The sequence below is a fragment of the Nannobrachium achirus genome (genome assembly GCF_963921795.1).
Source record: "Nannobrachium achirus genome assembly, chromosome: 18".
NCBI classification, from domain to species: Eukaryota; Metazoa; Chordata; class Actinopteri; order Myctophiformes; family Myctophidae; genus Nannobrachium; species Nannobrachium achirus.
In genome coordinates this window covers 34,271,160-34,287,651 of record NC_137825.1, presented here as the reverse complement: position 1 = coordinate 34,287,651, position 16,492 = coordinate 34,271,160, and the positions used below count along the sequence as shown (strand labels likewise).

General features: G+C 44.9%; 1 protein-coding gene across 3 annotated transcripts in view; it reads left to right on the top strand.

Annotated features, from left to right (window-relative positions):
- Nucleotides 1-16,492, top strand: part of hs3st3b1b (heparan sulfate (glucosamine) 3-O-sulfotransferase 3B1b) — a 141,750-nt gene that overhangs the window by 37,948 nt on the left and 87,310 nt on the right. The window contains exons 2-3 of one of the 3 annotated variants that reach the window (XR_013962981.1): nt 35-4,377; nt 4,456-4,881. Coding sequence is in view for 1 of the 3 variants with exons in the window: in XM_080747662.1 (XP_080603788.1) it covers nt 35-656 (622 nt within the window). In the remaining 2 variants the exon portion in view is untranslated. Of the gene's footprint in view, nt 1-34; nt 4,882-16,492 lie in introns of those variants that run through there. The other 2 variants (XR_013962980.1, XM_080747662.1) reach the window with 2 other exon arrangements.

The window sequence follows — 16,492 nt, the reverse complement described above, 5'->3', positions numbered from 1 at the left end:
ACCCTCTCCGTCTCGTGTTCTTTCTCTCTCTCAGGGAGCTGATGCCCAAGACCCTGGAGGGCCAGATCACCATGGAGAAAACCCCCAGCTACTTTGTGACCCGCGAGGCTCCGGCCCGCATCTCCGCAATGTCCCGGGACACCAAGGTGATCGTGGTGGTGCGGGACCCGGTGACCCGGGCCATCTCGGACTACACGCAGACGCTGTCCAAGAAGCCCGACATCCCCTCCTTCGAGAGCTTGACCTTCAAGAACAGGACCACGGGCCTCATCGACACGTCGTGGAGCGCCGTCCAGATCGGCATCTACGCCAAGCACCTGGACAACTGGCTGCAGTACTTCCCCATGGAGCAGATCCTGTTTGTGAGCGGCGAGCGGCTGATCAGCGACCCCGCCGGGGAGCTGGGCCGCGTGCAGGACTTCCTGGGCCTCAAGAGGATCATCACGGACAAACACTTCTACTTCAACCAGACCAAGGGCTTCCCCTGCCTCAAGAAGGCCGAGGGCAGCAGCAAGCCCCACTGCCTGGGCAAGACCAAAGGGCGGACCCACCCCGACATTGACCCCGAGGTGGTGCAGCGCCTACGGGACTTCTACCGGCCCTTCAACATGAAGTTCTACCAGATGACGGGACACAACTTTGGTTGGGATGATTGACCGCGGGGAGCGCGTGCCCGCGCCCGCGGACGGACACGTTCATTCGTTTTTTGTCAACGTTTAGTTTTTTGGTTTTCGTCTTTCTGCAATTCAACGGCAAGATGTTGAGACATTGCTATATATATATATATATATGTAAAATGTACAGAAATCTATTTTATAATAATTTATTTTTATTTCTAAGCAATTAATTCACTAAGCTGCCTAACCATATTTGTACATAACATCTGGCCCACATTTCTTTTGATCTTTTTTTCTTTTTCTTTTTTTTTTTACATTCCTCATTTTCATTTTGAATCCTCTCCTCTCCTCTCCTCTCCTCTCCGTCCTGTAAAGAAACTCCAGTGGAGTTTGTCGGTGCTCCATAATGCAGATAATCTGCGTAACGACTGAAGCAAAGGGAGAAGGTGAATAATGTAGAAGCGTTCCGTTATTACGGGTACAGAGCGTTCTCGGAGCGTTCTCAGAGGACACACACACACACACACACACACACACACACACACACACACACACACACACACACACACACACACACCAGCCAGGCGTACAAACAGTACAGCCCTCTGATTCCTACATTCATAATCACTGTACCTTCCGCTATAGCGATGGGACGATAATAATACTGGCTTTTGTTAAGCTGCAAACTCAGTACCACTTAAACCCCTTTTATACTTGATAAAAACTGACCTGTAAAGAGTGCATTCGGTACGCTCTTATTTCACTCTACACACATCGATTCGCCCAAAACAGGCAATCTACAAACTTCACACACCGCGTTATCGGCTATTTTTTGGCGAACTTTCCCCCAAGATTAGGGATGTTCAAGTGGTTAAACAAAAGTGGGCATTTTAAGGTTTAAGCATTTTTTTGATTATCGCGATAATATCGTTAATCGCAAAGATTTTGGCCACAATAATCGTGACGTTTCATTTTCATATCGTCTCCGTCAATCCCTACCTTCCGCTTTCATCCCCTTCACGTCCGTCCCGCTCTGAGTCCGACGCTCCTCCGCCGTATTTTAGACTCCGCAGTCTATTCGTCCTCCCTGCCCTGGAGCCAGCCCCTTAAGCAGCTGATCTGTCCCTTTCCACTCAATAACAAGTGGATCAATAGACCTAATTGATCCTCATTGTGTCACTCATGCTTGAAGTGTACGCGGGGCGGCCGGCCCTTTCACTCGCTGAGCTCCTGCTGCCCTGCTCTAATGAATAGCCCATCCATCAAAGGTTAAATCCCATTCTAGGACCAGCATAAGGTCCCATGTTAGGCATTATGCTAATGAGAGGGAGGGGGTAAGGTAACCGGAGCCATCGATCGGGGCGTATAGGCTCTCTTTACTGGCCATTAGAGGGGACCGTTGGCTCTCCGCCAGACTGTGGTGCCGTGCGTCGTGCAGCGGTTCAGGGGAGGTCACCCAAAGTCGCAATCAAATTCCCGGGGAGATGGCACTTGATTTGTTCGAGGAGGGCACAGAGATTCCTGTGCTTAATGCATACCCGAAAAGATACGATCTACAAGGCCAGAACGTGTCGCGATGTGTTGTGAGCTTGTAGATCGTCTGTTTTCGCCACACTAATTATGCTACCCATCTCTACAAAGCCAAAGTGCTGTAACTACGTTTTTGGACGCACTTGTGTATCCCAAAGGTCGAAATGTACCTTTGTGATTTTGCGGGGTGAACAATTACCTCAAGAACAGCTATACAATTAGTGTAATATCACTTGTATACTGATAACCCATTTGGCTGACCAACTGAAACACTTATAAAACCTTTTTATCAGTTAAATTATTTGCGTATAATTACTGCACTTAGGCTTCGTAGGGCAGTACAACAGACCGGGCTTCAGCAGCGCGTGGTTGTGAGCAGCAGAGAGGCCCTATCTATCTGCATGATGTAGAGCGTAAAAACAGACAGATAAGATGGCAGTAAAGACAAGACAACCAGTGAAACAACACACCGTCAAACAGGAGTCAGCCTAGGCCCCCCTTAGGTCTCAGATCGCAGACTGCAGATCAGATCAAAGCGCGCAGGGGAGAGGGTTCTTTTGTGCGGAGCTCTCGGCTCACGGCGGGAGGAAGGGCCTGGGGCCTCGCGGGGAGTTCTGAGGAGAACCTCACCCGTCGGTGTGTCATATCATCATCTCAGACGGCCTCCATTATCGGAGGTTTGAGATGGGAAATCTCACGTTGTTATTATCATCCACGGTTTCGTATGGTTTGCCTTATTCACCCCCCAGCTGTGTTCCCCCCCAACGTAACGTAACGTATCTCATCCTCTCCATGAACTGTATACTTGTTGCCAAAAAAAAAAACAATGTTAGGGGTCACCGCGGTATCATGTTTCATATAGCTTGAGTCAGCTTTTTTTCTCGTTTTCTTTTCCTCGTAGCTTTTTTGTTTTGGTTGTTTGTTTTTGTTTGTCTTTGTACTTGAATTCTTGATATGCAAGAGGGAGAAAGAGAAGAGTGTAGTTATCATTCTTTGATGTACATCCCCCCCCCAATCTCTTTGCAGCTGGCGGTTATGCTACATCAAAGGCAAAGAGGCAGGTGGTCACGCTATGCTACGCTACGCTATGCTATGCTATCCTATCCTATGCTACGCAACGCTATAAAGCTATGCACGCTTCAACGTGGCATAGCCACTGTGCAGAGGCAGGGACCCCTGGAAGGAGTTTTACTGTGGTCTTCCAGAGATAGGGCTACACTGTGTTGTGTACAGGCCAGGGCCCTAAACGTGAATGTACACATCTTTGTCCTTGCACGAGGAAAACAAAAAAAGTAATCCCTCAAATCAGTTGTCAGAGGTAAAGGTATCGTTGGCTTTCAGTTTAAAGAGAGAGAGTTCATTTGATGGTACTTTGTCTTTTGAATTGACAAGACATAATGTTGTGCCTCTTTCACTGTCCACTTCTGTTGTTCGGTCACTTATACGTCTGACTGCCTGGTTTTTGCCTCAGACCAGTAAAGGCCACAATACGTACTCCTTTCCGACATCTAAAAAATCTTCTGGTTTCGGAAAGGCTTTCCGAAGTTCTAAGACCACCTTTCCGGAGCTCGGAGCGACGTCGATTTGTAGTTCTATCACCTCCTCCTTTCTGAAGAAGAGCTTGGGAGGTCGGAAGGAGTATGTATTGTGTTACCTTGAAAGCAGCAGGGGAGATGGAGGCTTATCGGTACTGTACTTCTTCTCTGACTTTGTCACCTCACAACAATAGCTATTATTCTGCTCGGAAGGGATGGGGACACTTCTTGGCTGCGGAATTTTCAGAATTGACTTGGGAACTAAAGCCTTGATCTCCCCTTCTCTCCTTACAGTGCAATGTTTGATTAAAAAAACAACAATTTAAAAAAAGCATTTATGATGGTCCCGAACCTCGCTCACACGAGCTGTCACATTCTGTGGAAGGACTGCGGTTACATCTCTCGTGGGGTTTCCCCCCCTGTAACCGCTAGAGTAATGCTTGATTCATGCTCCGTCTCAACACAATGGCGTCATGCACCGAAGATAGCCGACCTAGAAGTAGAAGCCGACCGTGTGTCGCCTTCACATAGTCGCTGTGAGCTTGTGGGACGAAGTACGAATCAGGCCTGATGCAATGGAATTCTGGTCAAGTTCATGTGAGTGAGGGAGCATAAACGCTGCTGTCGGGAAGAAACCTCTTATCTCTGTATTCTAACTTTTTGTGTTTTTCAGTAAATTAACGCTCCACTCGATCGTACTACAAAAGCATCAAAAGTAGCAGACCGACAAGCTCGAAACGCGGCACGAAGCGACTCGTTTCGAGCTTGTCGAGCTGCTACTTTTGCTATTTTTGAACTTGAATCCTGAAAAGTATAACAGTTTTGGACATACAAGGTTTCCACCCTGGCAGCGACAATATATACAACACTTGCACTCATGGTTCCCACCCATGCTGCTGCATCGGTTATGGTTGAGTTTTATTCAACCCCTTGTTTTGAGAGCTACGAAACGTTTGTGATCTTTGTCTTACCCTGGCATATAATATGGTTATTTAGACTAGCAGATCTGTATATGTATAAAATGAAAAACAAAACACACACGTGTAAATCATGTATTTTGTGGTATGATGTACATCAAAGGAATTAATTTTACACAATGCAAAAAAAAAAAAGGCAAAATGGAAACATGTTTCTAGAGGATTAAATACTGAATTCATTCATAATATTTCTTTGTATGAGGAAATAAATAAAAAAGTATATATTTTACCAAAAAAAGAAATTCGTGCCCTGTGACTTTTATTTTTCCTGAGGTTTTTGGCTGTGGTTTCTTATTCAGGTCACTCTTTAAACGTCACTCGATTCCCAGGGTTTTTACAAAATGTGCTGCTTCAAAAGAATGAAAAGCAGTTAAAAGTTATTTAGCACTGCTAGACAGCTAGCTCCGCTGTGGCCTTCTGACGTATTATGATTTGAATCAATGTGTCTTTTCTTGAGGTGTATTCATAAGTATGAGACCCGTTCTGGGAAGTAAGCTCATAAAAGTGAGGTTCCGAGCCCCACTCGTCCTCTGTGGCAGGGCCCCGTAAAGGGGGGAGGGGGCCCAGAGCTCGAGAGCTGGACTGACATGGTTCTATAGAACTCACCACAGACTAAAATAGTTATTATCATTTTCTTGAATGCCCTCCTTCGGTCAGTTCTTTGTGTCCAAAGTGTCACCGATTTCGGAATATTGTAAGAAGCATTTTGCCGAAAAAAAAGAGCTTAATTTACAGGACAAGAGTTCTAAGTTCATTTCCATTGTAGTAGGTGAGAAAAAAAGGTGAGAAAAATAAAGTGTTGAACTTTAAAAGGATCCAAGACTACTGTTCAGTTTTAAATAGAAACTTAGTTTATTACATAGAGGCCTTCATCAGGGTCCGCTGGACAAAGAGCTGTATTTACATGTGACATTTTTCCCATAACCTGGAGGGATAGCTGTATGTTTCTAACCCCAGGCAGCCCACACCAATGCAACTAGTCTCAAAGTTCTGCCATTTAAGGATAATGGTTTCAAGTAGTTGCAAGTTGCATTGGTGTCGGCTGGCCTTCAGCGACACCATTCCCATACATTGGAGTGTCTGGGTGGGGACACAACAGGAGAGACACATCAAGTAATATACTAGTAAGACGCCTCAGGGAAACAAGCGACCTCACCCTAAAGGGCGAGGTCGCACCATGTCTTGGCCATCTGGCCAGTGATGTATATGGACCAGTTACCCATATATGGAGACCCCTTATACCCATATATGGAGATCCATGTATGTAAGGAGATATGATGTGAGAGCCCAAACTTACTCTAGAACCAGCCTCACAGATATGAGCTGTCTTGGCCATCTGTCTTGGCCATGTATGGATTCTGTAAGTGTGGTATGTGGCCGATGTGGCCTCCATATATGGGCATTCCCATATGAAGTCCTGTTAGATATGGGCTTAATATTGATGACATCAGGGAACTCCATATATGGGCATAAAAGGATTCTGTTAGTGTGGTTCCCCTGACATCACATTGATGTCAGAGCGTGATGTCAGTGCGGCAAACCCATTCTGTTAGAGTCGTTCCCCTGACATCGCGGTGATGTCAGAGCGGCAAACCCATAGACTGTAAAAAAGTGTACAAGTCCAGACGGAGTCATGCTGTACCGTTTCACATACTAATCTGCGACATTTGGTCGCAATAAATACATTGTACCGTCCTGTGCCTGTTGGAAGCGCATGCACGGTTATGCAATTCCCCGGTTGTTACATTGCCACAGTATAACCCAGTGGTATTATAAAGTAACTAAGAACATTTTCTAAAGTACTGTATTTAAGTACAATTTTGAGGTAGCTATTATGAAAATCCTGTTCAGTGTACAGTTAAGTTAAAATGCCCAAGAACTGTGGCAACAACTGTTTCATTTTAAAAACTGCTATATTATTGAGAATGTCAGCACTCAGTAAATATCGGTGAGTAGACCTACTCTAAAATAAATCACTTGTTCTTGGTCATTAAAACCCCCCAATTTTTTATGTGTCAGGTTAACTAATGTTATTAGAGGGCCTGAGAGCCCAAGCCTTCTAACCGCACCCCTGCCTCTGTGTGTGTGTGTGTGTGTGTGTGTGTGTGTGTGTGTGTGTGTGTGTGTGTGTGTGTGTGTGTGTGTGTGTGTGTGTGTGTGTGTGCGTGCGTGCGTGTGTGTGTGTGTGCGTGTGCGTGTGTGCTCGTTGGAGCACACACGGTGGAAACCTTGTATCTCCAAGTTTCAATAAACCCTTTTGCAAATCCCGCCCCATTCTGCCCTGTTACTATGATGGGACATTAACCCTGGGCAGATTGTTTTTATAGTGGAAGTGGATGGGATTTTTTTCCCCTTCATAGCCTCATTACAGCTATATAAAGTACCAAAGGAAAAACACCTAGGTGATATTAATAAAAAGGGAAGACAAAGGTACAGTAGTTACATTGCAAAACAGGGGATTTACCCGAAAATATATGTTTTAATTTGTTTAATCCCAGTGGGACAGAATCCTCTTTGCAGATTCTTTTATAGTGGTAGTGGATGCGATTTTTTTTCCCTTCATAGCCTCATTACAGCTATATAAAGTACCACAAAAAACACATCTACGTGATATTAATAAAAAGGGAAGAAAAAGGTACAGTAATTACATAGCAAAACAGTAGTTTTCCCCCGAAAAATAAATGTTTTAATTAGTTTAATCCTCTGGATCAGAAATAGAAAGAGAAGCGCATTGCATCTTGGGTACTAGGAAGAGGACAGAGAGAATGTTTCTCCTCACATAATAGGCTGGCTTTTCGTAATTCTGCCCATTTAAATTATATGTACCCAATCGTGACTCTTAGACCATTGATAAGGTACATGTGAACTAGTTTGTTGAAGCTTATTCGTTATGATGAGCGAGATCGCTTGACGCTTGCCGTCGCTATCACCGTACCGGCCGATCTCCGTGTCGCGCAGTGCGGACAGTTTTTGAAAGCCTGAAGCAACATTCTCCACTGCACAAACTCCACCCCCGATAGCAAAAAGTGAATGATTTTTTCTGGTTGGCCAGTCAGGGAGTCTCAGGGACCAATCAGAAGGCTGACAAACGGTCTATTGTGTACGTTCTTTCGCAAAGTAAGGCCGTCGCACAAAACTAGTGAAAACAGCCAATCTAAAAATCGAGCACACAACGCCTCGCACCGCGAGGCGTTGTGTGCTTGTAGAAATCAAGCACACAAAATCATTTTTAAAATGATAAATGCAAAACATACATTTGGACATACAAGGTTTCCACCCAACAACGACGATATACTGTAGTGTGTGCGTACGCACTTGCATGTGTGTGTGCCTGCGTGTTTGTGTGTGCGTGCAATTACCCATTGGCCATCTGGAAATTCTGGAAAATTTTGGCAAGCGACGCTGGTCTACCTTCTTGTTCCATCGCCACTGACAAAATATTGTGTGTTGACAAATCATTTAAAAGCACTTGGGCCAGCGTGCTGCAGGTAGCATTAACCAGTGGCTGTTAATGATGCGTCTGGTTCTGAGGTGATGCATGGACCCACGCTGCGGCGCGCAGCATGACGCCACGTCTCTCCGTTCAGGGTCACATGACGTCAACTAGACAGGCCATCAAAACCTGGGAAGAGTTTCCTCCAGAAATTATACTGCAGGAAGAACTGAAAGGCAGCCTTGAGTTTTGAAAAAGTGACTCATTTCTGCCCTCGTTTTTAACTCTGGGTTTAAGGCTTATTAAAGACGCCAGTAATAATGTGCACCTGAAAACATGTGTTACCGCCAATGTCACAAGGTTATACTCTGAAGGTCGACAGAACGCGCTCCGCTGTGGTTCTGAGGCCACTGTCGGATCTGGGGTGTTAACTTTGACACTGACTGTGTAAAAGCTGACCTGCCAATGTAAAAAGAATACAACACAAGCATGAATTCTCCTAAATGTAACTCCTTAATTATGATACTGTAGGCTATATTAGGCTACAGTCCAAAAAACAGTGCAGGGTGTGCAAATACTGTGTACGTACAGATATGACATTAATGATATGACAGAATTAACTAAAATGGTGATAATTCATTTGTTGCGTTACAATAGCTGTCTCTGAAGTACCATGGAAATGGTACTTTTGACCTATTTAAATTTGAATACACAATGGGAGGATCAAATAAAAACAATCAAATCAAAACATTTGTGCAATCCCATATACGTTTAACCAAGCTAACTAAAGCTATCCAATTATAGCCACATATCTGCACTTATTTTCTACTTCAGGTTAAGTATCTAATCATCATTTTGATGATGTCTGTAACTCTGAGATTTGTATGTTCTCTCTCAGAGTTGAATCGACGCTGAGGATTCACCGCAGCGCGCGTAACACTCGAGGAGGACAGGAAGCACTTCAAAACATGCACACTGTAAGCCTCTCTTAGGTGGTCTCTGTTTAGCTCCCACTGGCTCCCAAATGATCCCACTTCATGTGGGCTGATCTCCAAGGCCCGTCGAGCAAGTCTACAGTCTCTCTCTCTCTGTCTCTCTGTCTCTCTCTCTGTCTCTCTCTCTCTGTGGTTATGGAACTGGGGGGTCGTTTGTGGTCTGTAGGTGACCCAGAGCTGTGTGGGAGGTTTGGTTAGTTAGCTTACTGGTGGCGGTGGTGGTGGTGGTGGTGGGTCTGACTGACTGACTGATCGGAAATGCACCCCCTTCCTTATGTTCTCCCCCCTTCGCCCCCTCCATCTCCTCCCTCGCCATTCCCCATCCCCTAGTAAAAGCGCCCAGTGTTGTTTCCTTATTTTTCCTCTAATGAGATACACCTCCGAGGTGGTTTAAATGCAGGGGTGGCATGTGAAACACCTCTGTGCGCTAACAGGGCGCCCCATTCACCACACATACAAGGCGACGTGTTTACCGACCTGTCCGCTGGATGGAAACAGGGACGTCGGGTTATTATGAGTGACGTTTGTTTGTTTGTTTGTTTGTTGGCTGGTTCCAGAGGAGGTTTTCTGGTGCTGGTGCTGGTGCTCGGCACCAGCTGTGCACCTCCATTCAATGAGAATTCTCACACGTCTGCGTCAGCAGCCGGAAACCTGAGGCAAGAGAACTGACACTGCGGGAGCCAACCCAGCCAGGAGAGGCAACCACCTGTGGTGGAAAAAGAACTCATTTTCAACTTTGTTTTTTTACAACAAGGGTTCATATTTTAGATTGTAAAACGAAGAGATGAGTGTTAAAATGTTTTCGTTTACTTCTGTTGTTTTAGTGATTTTTCAAAATTTCAGTGGGTGGGGGCATGCGTACAAGTGGCTAAATATGTCTTTTTAGACACAATAAGCTGGCGTTGTCTTTATTTCTATTTACAGTAACACTACTAGCCACATAAATCACATCTGCCCATTGAAAGATTGCAGTGCATCTTGGAAATGGGCTTATTGTGTCTAAAAATACATATTTAGCCACTTGTATGCATGCCCAACCACTGAAATTAAAATCGCTAAAACGATAGAAAGCAGTAAATAAAAACATTTTGACACTTATCTTTTCTTTTCTCTAATTGCATTCTAAAATATGAACCCTTGTTGTAAAAAAACAAGTTTAAGTTCCTTTAAGTAAAAGTTTCATTACCGCAATGTAGAAATACCAGTAAAAGTCCAGAACTCAAGATGTACTTTTTATTCTACTGTTTATGCTGTATTCTTTATGAGTTCTCTCTCCTGATTGGAATCGATGCAATTAATATCCTGGCCTGCATTTTCAGTTTATTAAAAGAACTGGCGAGACGGGGAGTCTCCAGTTATTGAACAAACTCTCTATGGTAAGGATTCAATCTAACTTCAAGCAGGGCCAGGTCAGCTCAACTCTAGTTCAGTAAGCGGTCTGAGGGGGTTCCGGGTGCAGATTCAAAGTATAATTCAGTGACAAGTTATAATCCGCACTCACAGTATCAGGTTTAAGAGTCTTTTTAATGCAGAAATAGCAGCAGCAGCAGGCAAACAAACAGACGCGTTTCGGCTACGTTAACACTGATGACGGCGTAGCCGAAACGCGTCTGTTTGTTTGCCTGCTGCTGCTGCTATTTCTGCATTAAAAAGACTCTTAAACCTGATACTGTGAGTGCGGATTATAACTTGTCAAAGGATTCAATCTAACACATAACCCATTTTTATTTAAAGCAGCACTAGGATGATACCTTTTTCAATGAATAAGTGTAATTCTGTTCAATCTGTATGATAGATTATGAAACACATTGGATGCCCATGACGCGCCCACACTGCAAACTCTTTGATGTCTTCCGCTGCCGACAACACATTTGACGTGATGGTTATTGTTTTATATCAAACTGTAGCTTACTGTACGAGGCAGCCGTGGCTGAAGAGAAACACTCCAATTCCCAAAATGCAATGGGAGATCACGTGACCAGGAAGCCCGGTTGCCCCATGTAGAGGCCAGTATTATGAGATTCACAAAAGTGGATTTATCTCCTAATCTAACTCCAGATCACGTTCATGTTTAAAACGAGCCCTTCTCTACAGGCCATTACAAAGCACTGTAACATTTCAACCACTCGCTCCTGTATGAAGCCCTGTTCGGGTCGGACAGATCAAGGAACCTGGACCAACAGTTTGGGAACCAAATAAATACTTTGAAAGGTAAGATGGCCGCTTTTGCGCCAAAATTCTCCTTTAATACAATATCCCTGCACTTTTATCAAGACATTATTGTGTCAAAGGTCATGTCTCACAAAAGACCCAGGATCTGACAAAAAATCTGACATGGCGGCTTTAAATAGAAGTACTGTGGGTACAGTACAGTGTAGTACAGTACAGTACAGTGTATGTTTCTTTGTTTTCTTCTTTAGTGATCTAGATTCCCAAAGTTAAAATTAACCCTGCTATTGTATTGGTCCTGAGGGATATAGATCACATCTGACGCCAAGTCCTGCTGGTTGCTTTTCAAACAATTGTAGAATAAAAGTGGAAATACTCCAGTAGTTAAAAAACATATATATAATAATGTACTCAAGTAAATGTACTTTACACCACTGGTTAAATGCACATTTCTTCAGTTGCCGTTCACCTAATGTGCTGACTGAGATGGACTTAGATAATTAGTTCAGGTAATGTTTTTTCCGACCGGCAGGCCCTAGAGGGATGCTCCAGTGGAATGAGTGGAAACAGGGCCAGACGTCTCCCGGGAGGCAGCCTTATGTATGCCAACATGCTGGCTGAGTCTCCACAGGGAACGAACACTGGTGAGTCACACGTCCCACAACAAACATACATTCAACAATGCCTGTCCAGCAGGCACGTGCACACATAGACTTCAAAGGGGGCTTGAGCCCCATGCCCTTTTATCAGTCTGTAAAAAGTGCCCTCTCCAGACCTTGAATGTGTTTTTTACTATGGTGAAAGAAATGCAAATACCCTCTTTCCATGCCATACCTGAAGGCAGCATTCAAGAGAATTGCCTTGTCCAAACTCTCCTGAACTTGAATGCAGCATCTTAGGTTGAACGACTTGCCCTCTCTGCGTAGAAATCCATGCCTTACGCCACATCTCCACTGTTGACTTGATGATGCTTAGATCAGTGTCGTATCAAGTACCGAAAATAGCCGACCTCCAAGCTCTGCGACGTGTTGTGAGCTTGGAGGTCGGCTATTTTCAATATTTTCAACAAAAAGCACTTATAGAAATTTCAGCCCCTGCCTCTCTAACATTCTCTGCACGTCCCTGCCGTCCAGCGCTGGATGGGACACTGGCGTATATAGCAGTGGTTCTCAACCTTTTCAGCACTGTTGATTTTAACGTAACATTTTAATTTAGTTTAGATATTAGGTATTAAAAGGGTCTTTAAAGTCCTTTGAATTGTCACTTTACTGTCATCTGGGGAACCCTCCTCCCAAAAAAAAAATCATGTGGAGTACCGACCCACAGGTTGAGAACCTCTGGAATAGAACTAAAAGTGCCTACTCTGGTGCATTATCATAGGTTTGGTGCTATAGCATCTTTGTCAAAATGGTGCCATCCAGAACCATTAGACACCTAAATTAAACTGACGAACCAGCACTCAAACTAATGTATAATTCTATCGCAGTGGTACTACAAAGTGGGGTCCGGGGGCCCACTGGTGGGCCGTGGGAATGGGATTTTGTACGCGTTTGACGTATGACCGCTTTTATTCATTGCTCCTGACCCGTCCAATCAAGCCCCCGAAAAAACGTCAAGCCATACCCGGAACGGCCCGGGAGGCAGCCCACTGCTGACACTTAACACATCATATGAAAAGCCGAAAGCTCTGTGTGCTTGTAGATCTGCTATTTTCACTATTTTTTTCATCATTTAGGTATAGCGTCATTATCTCGCCTATACTAATGACATGCCCAGAAATAGGAACTCCAGGTTGAAAGTGGTTAATCACCCACAAATCATTTCCTCCAAAAGATGGCCAACTTGGCTGCCTGTCAAAGCCTCCCGTGTGTGCGTGCGTCTGTCTGCGGTGTCCATGAACAGGTTAATCAGGTTAGCCAGGAGTTAATGCAGGTGGAGGAGAGAGGATCCAGGAGAGAGGAGACCGGCTGGCTGGCGGAGGGCCAACGCAACATACTCCACTTCAACCTGCCAAAGCCGGGGCTTTTTTTTCCCCTCATCCCCCCTTCTTTCTTTTCCTCCCTCCCTCCCTCCTACTCACCACATCCTGTTTGTCTTCCTCTGTGGTGTGTCTTTCACCGCGCTCCCCTCTCTCTCCAGCTGAGCAATTATCCAGATCCAGACTTGTAGCGCTGCAGTGATGGTTTTTGATGAGGCGCTGACTAGCAGCCGTGGCCCTATACCTGAGAGGGGAGGGGGGGGGGGGAGGGGGGGACTGCCTGGAAGCAGGGGTGTCGCTCCAAAATCTGGGCCCTGGGGTACCAGAATTCACTCATATTTTGTGCTTTAACTATTGAAAAATAGCAGATCTACAAGCTCACAGCGCGGCACCGAGTGCCGCGTTGTGAGCTTGTAGATCTGCTATTTTTGAAAAATCATGAACATTTGTGCAAGTCTTTGAATATTTCAGATCCTTCTATGTTTCTATGTCAGTGGTGCTCAAACCTTTTCATGTGAAGGACCCCCAAAATTATATGTATTTGGCCACAGACCCCCATCTCAAAATAGTTATTTCCCAGAAGCAAAATTTGAGTTACAAATGTTCGCTTAAAAATACATATATTCAAAGATTTGCACACATTTTCACGACTTTTCAAAAATAGCAGATCTACAAGCTTGCAGCGCGGCACTCGGTGCCACGCTGTGAGCTTGTACATCTGCTATTTTTCAATAGTAAAAGTATAAAATAATTAAGGCCCCTCCACCTTGGGCCCTAGTAACTCAGTTCCACTTTTCCCCCCCTTGTGACACCCCTGCCTGGAACCGCAGGGGGTTGGTTCGCCTCAGGCGGGGAAAGATAGGATACGGCGCTCCGCTTCACTGCATGTCGATAGGCAGCCCAACGTCAGAGCCACGTCATGCCGCCCTGCGATAAATAAGCCCGCTTTGTTTGTTTGTTACGGTGCGATACATTTTCCGAAGACGCTGAAGGGCATGACAGGTCGTGCCCCCTCCCAACACTCCAGTGGCTGACTGTATTAGCTTATGTTTCCAATAGGCTCTATGCACTTGACGGCCCTGCCCCTCTGCATTCACTGTTATCTAGCTGCATGGCAGCCTCAGTGATTAGTGCAGATAGATAGTCAGACCAACTGAGTACAGCTGGGTTTCCTTCCAAACTCTCATTAGCTCTCTTTACTCCCTTGAAGCAGGTTGTGCTTGGCCTTTATACGCTTTTTATATAACACTGCAGACATGACTGATTACTGACTTGCTCACACCTCCACAGTGGTTCTCAAACTTTTTAATTTCAAGGACCCAGGACCTCGTAACTCTGAGAGAATACACCCTTTCGGGTCCATTTAGTTCCATTTGTACACTCTCAGAGTTACACAACCGTAAGGGGCCATAGAGTGTTTCCAGTGAGCCAACATGCACAATATCAGCACCCTGACTCTGTTTTACCAGAATGGCTAGGGCCTTCATTAGTTTCATTGGTAACACCTGTGAAGGAAGTAAGGAACTTCACATGTAGAGATAATCCAGAGTTGGGAGCAGGAAGCAGAGTTGCAGTCCTACACTCTCTCTGTGCTTCTACCAGTACAGCCATCTACCCAAACCTCATAGAGATTAACTATTAAGGCATTAGAGGTAAGCATTGTTGAATGTATAGCTTTAGATGTGTGTGTGTGTGTGTGTGTGTGTGTCTGTATGCGTCTGTTACGACGAGTAGTGCTGATCATGATACTTACCATATTAGTATAATAGTATCATGTCAGTATCATGGTCATCATGTCAGTATCGTGTCAGTATCATGTCAGTATCATGGTCAGTATCGTGTCAGTATCATGTCAGTATCATGGTCAGTATCATGGTCAGTATCATGTCAGTATCATGGTCAGTATCATGTCAGTATCGTGTCAGTATCGTGTCAGTATCATGTCAGTATCATGGGCAGTATCTATTATTATGGTCAGTGTCATGGACAGTATCATGGTCAGTATCATGTCAGTATTATGTCAGTATCATGGTTGGTCAGTATCATGTCAGTATCATGTTTAGTATTATGAGTAATGTTCACAGTGTACGCCAGCCCATTTCTTTTGGAACTAATCTCTGGTCTTGTGGCCATGAGTGAGATGTGAACTCTTTGTATCATGCACACTATCCTCTATCCAGTTCTCTGATGCCCCCCCCCCCACCCCCACCCCCTCTCAAACCCTCTCTTCAAAGCGCCCCCTCTTTCTCTCAGCATCTCTCTCTAAACCCCTCCTCAACCCTACAATCGACGGCTCATCGCTGGTGGCCGCGTGTCCTACGCTTGATCCTATTAGCTTCAAGCGGCTGCAAAGCAATCATGCAACGCCCCAAACAGGCTTGTTGCCACGGCTGGAAACATGGCCGTGGGGCTCGGGTGGGTGGGCTGGTCGTCAATAATTCAGAGCGCTGCCCTAGCTCTCCGTTTACAGACCCGCTATGGAGGCACTCCTCTGATGCAGAGGGACGCGGTGGCTCGGTGAGGAAGGCTTCATAGTTCACACGCAAGGATGCTCCCCTGCGCTTCTGCACCTAATGCAAAATGCAACGTCTAGAATCTGAGAACACACTTTTATCGTTATTCTAGAAATGTGTGTGTAGCCGAACTACGCTGCAGAATGACTTTGATTGTGTTTACGTGATCGGCTGGTGTTCACCACTGTGTCACCACTTTGACCGTTGGTCAAATACGTATAATTCTAGGGGGTCCTTGAAATGAAAAAAGTTTGAGAACCAATGACATAGAAACATGTCTTTTTCAGAAAAATATATATAGACGACTTTTTTTAAGGTCTAAATGGACAAATAACAGCCTATACCGTCTTTGACGGGTGGAAAACTCACTATGCTCAAAAAGCGCCGCATCGTGTTTTGAACATGCAGATCTGTTACTTTTGAGGCTTTCGTGTGACGCTGTAGGAAGATCAAGTAGGGTGTTCATTTACGAGAAAAAAAAAGTTTAAATATGGAGATGAGAGGTTTCTGCCCTACAGTGACAATATTCCGACTTTACAGAAGTAGTTCAGTTGTAATCATGAAATATTTTTTAACTTACATGTCCTTGCATCTCCTTACTCAAGTTACACTCAAGTTACATCGATTTACATCTCCTTCTGTAGTGTGGTTCTCAACGTATTCACACATAACCTTTACACCTGGCCCAACAATCAGAGTCCAGGGTGAAGAGCTATCACTTCACCGCGGTGTAGTTTTCTAGCTA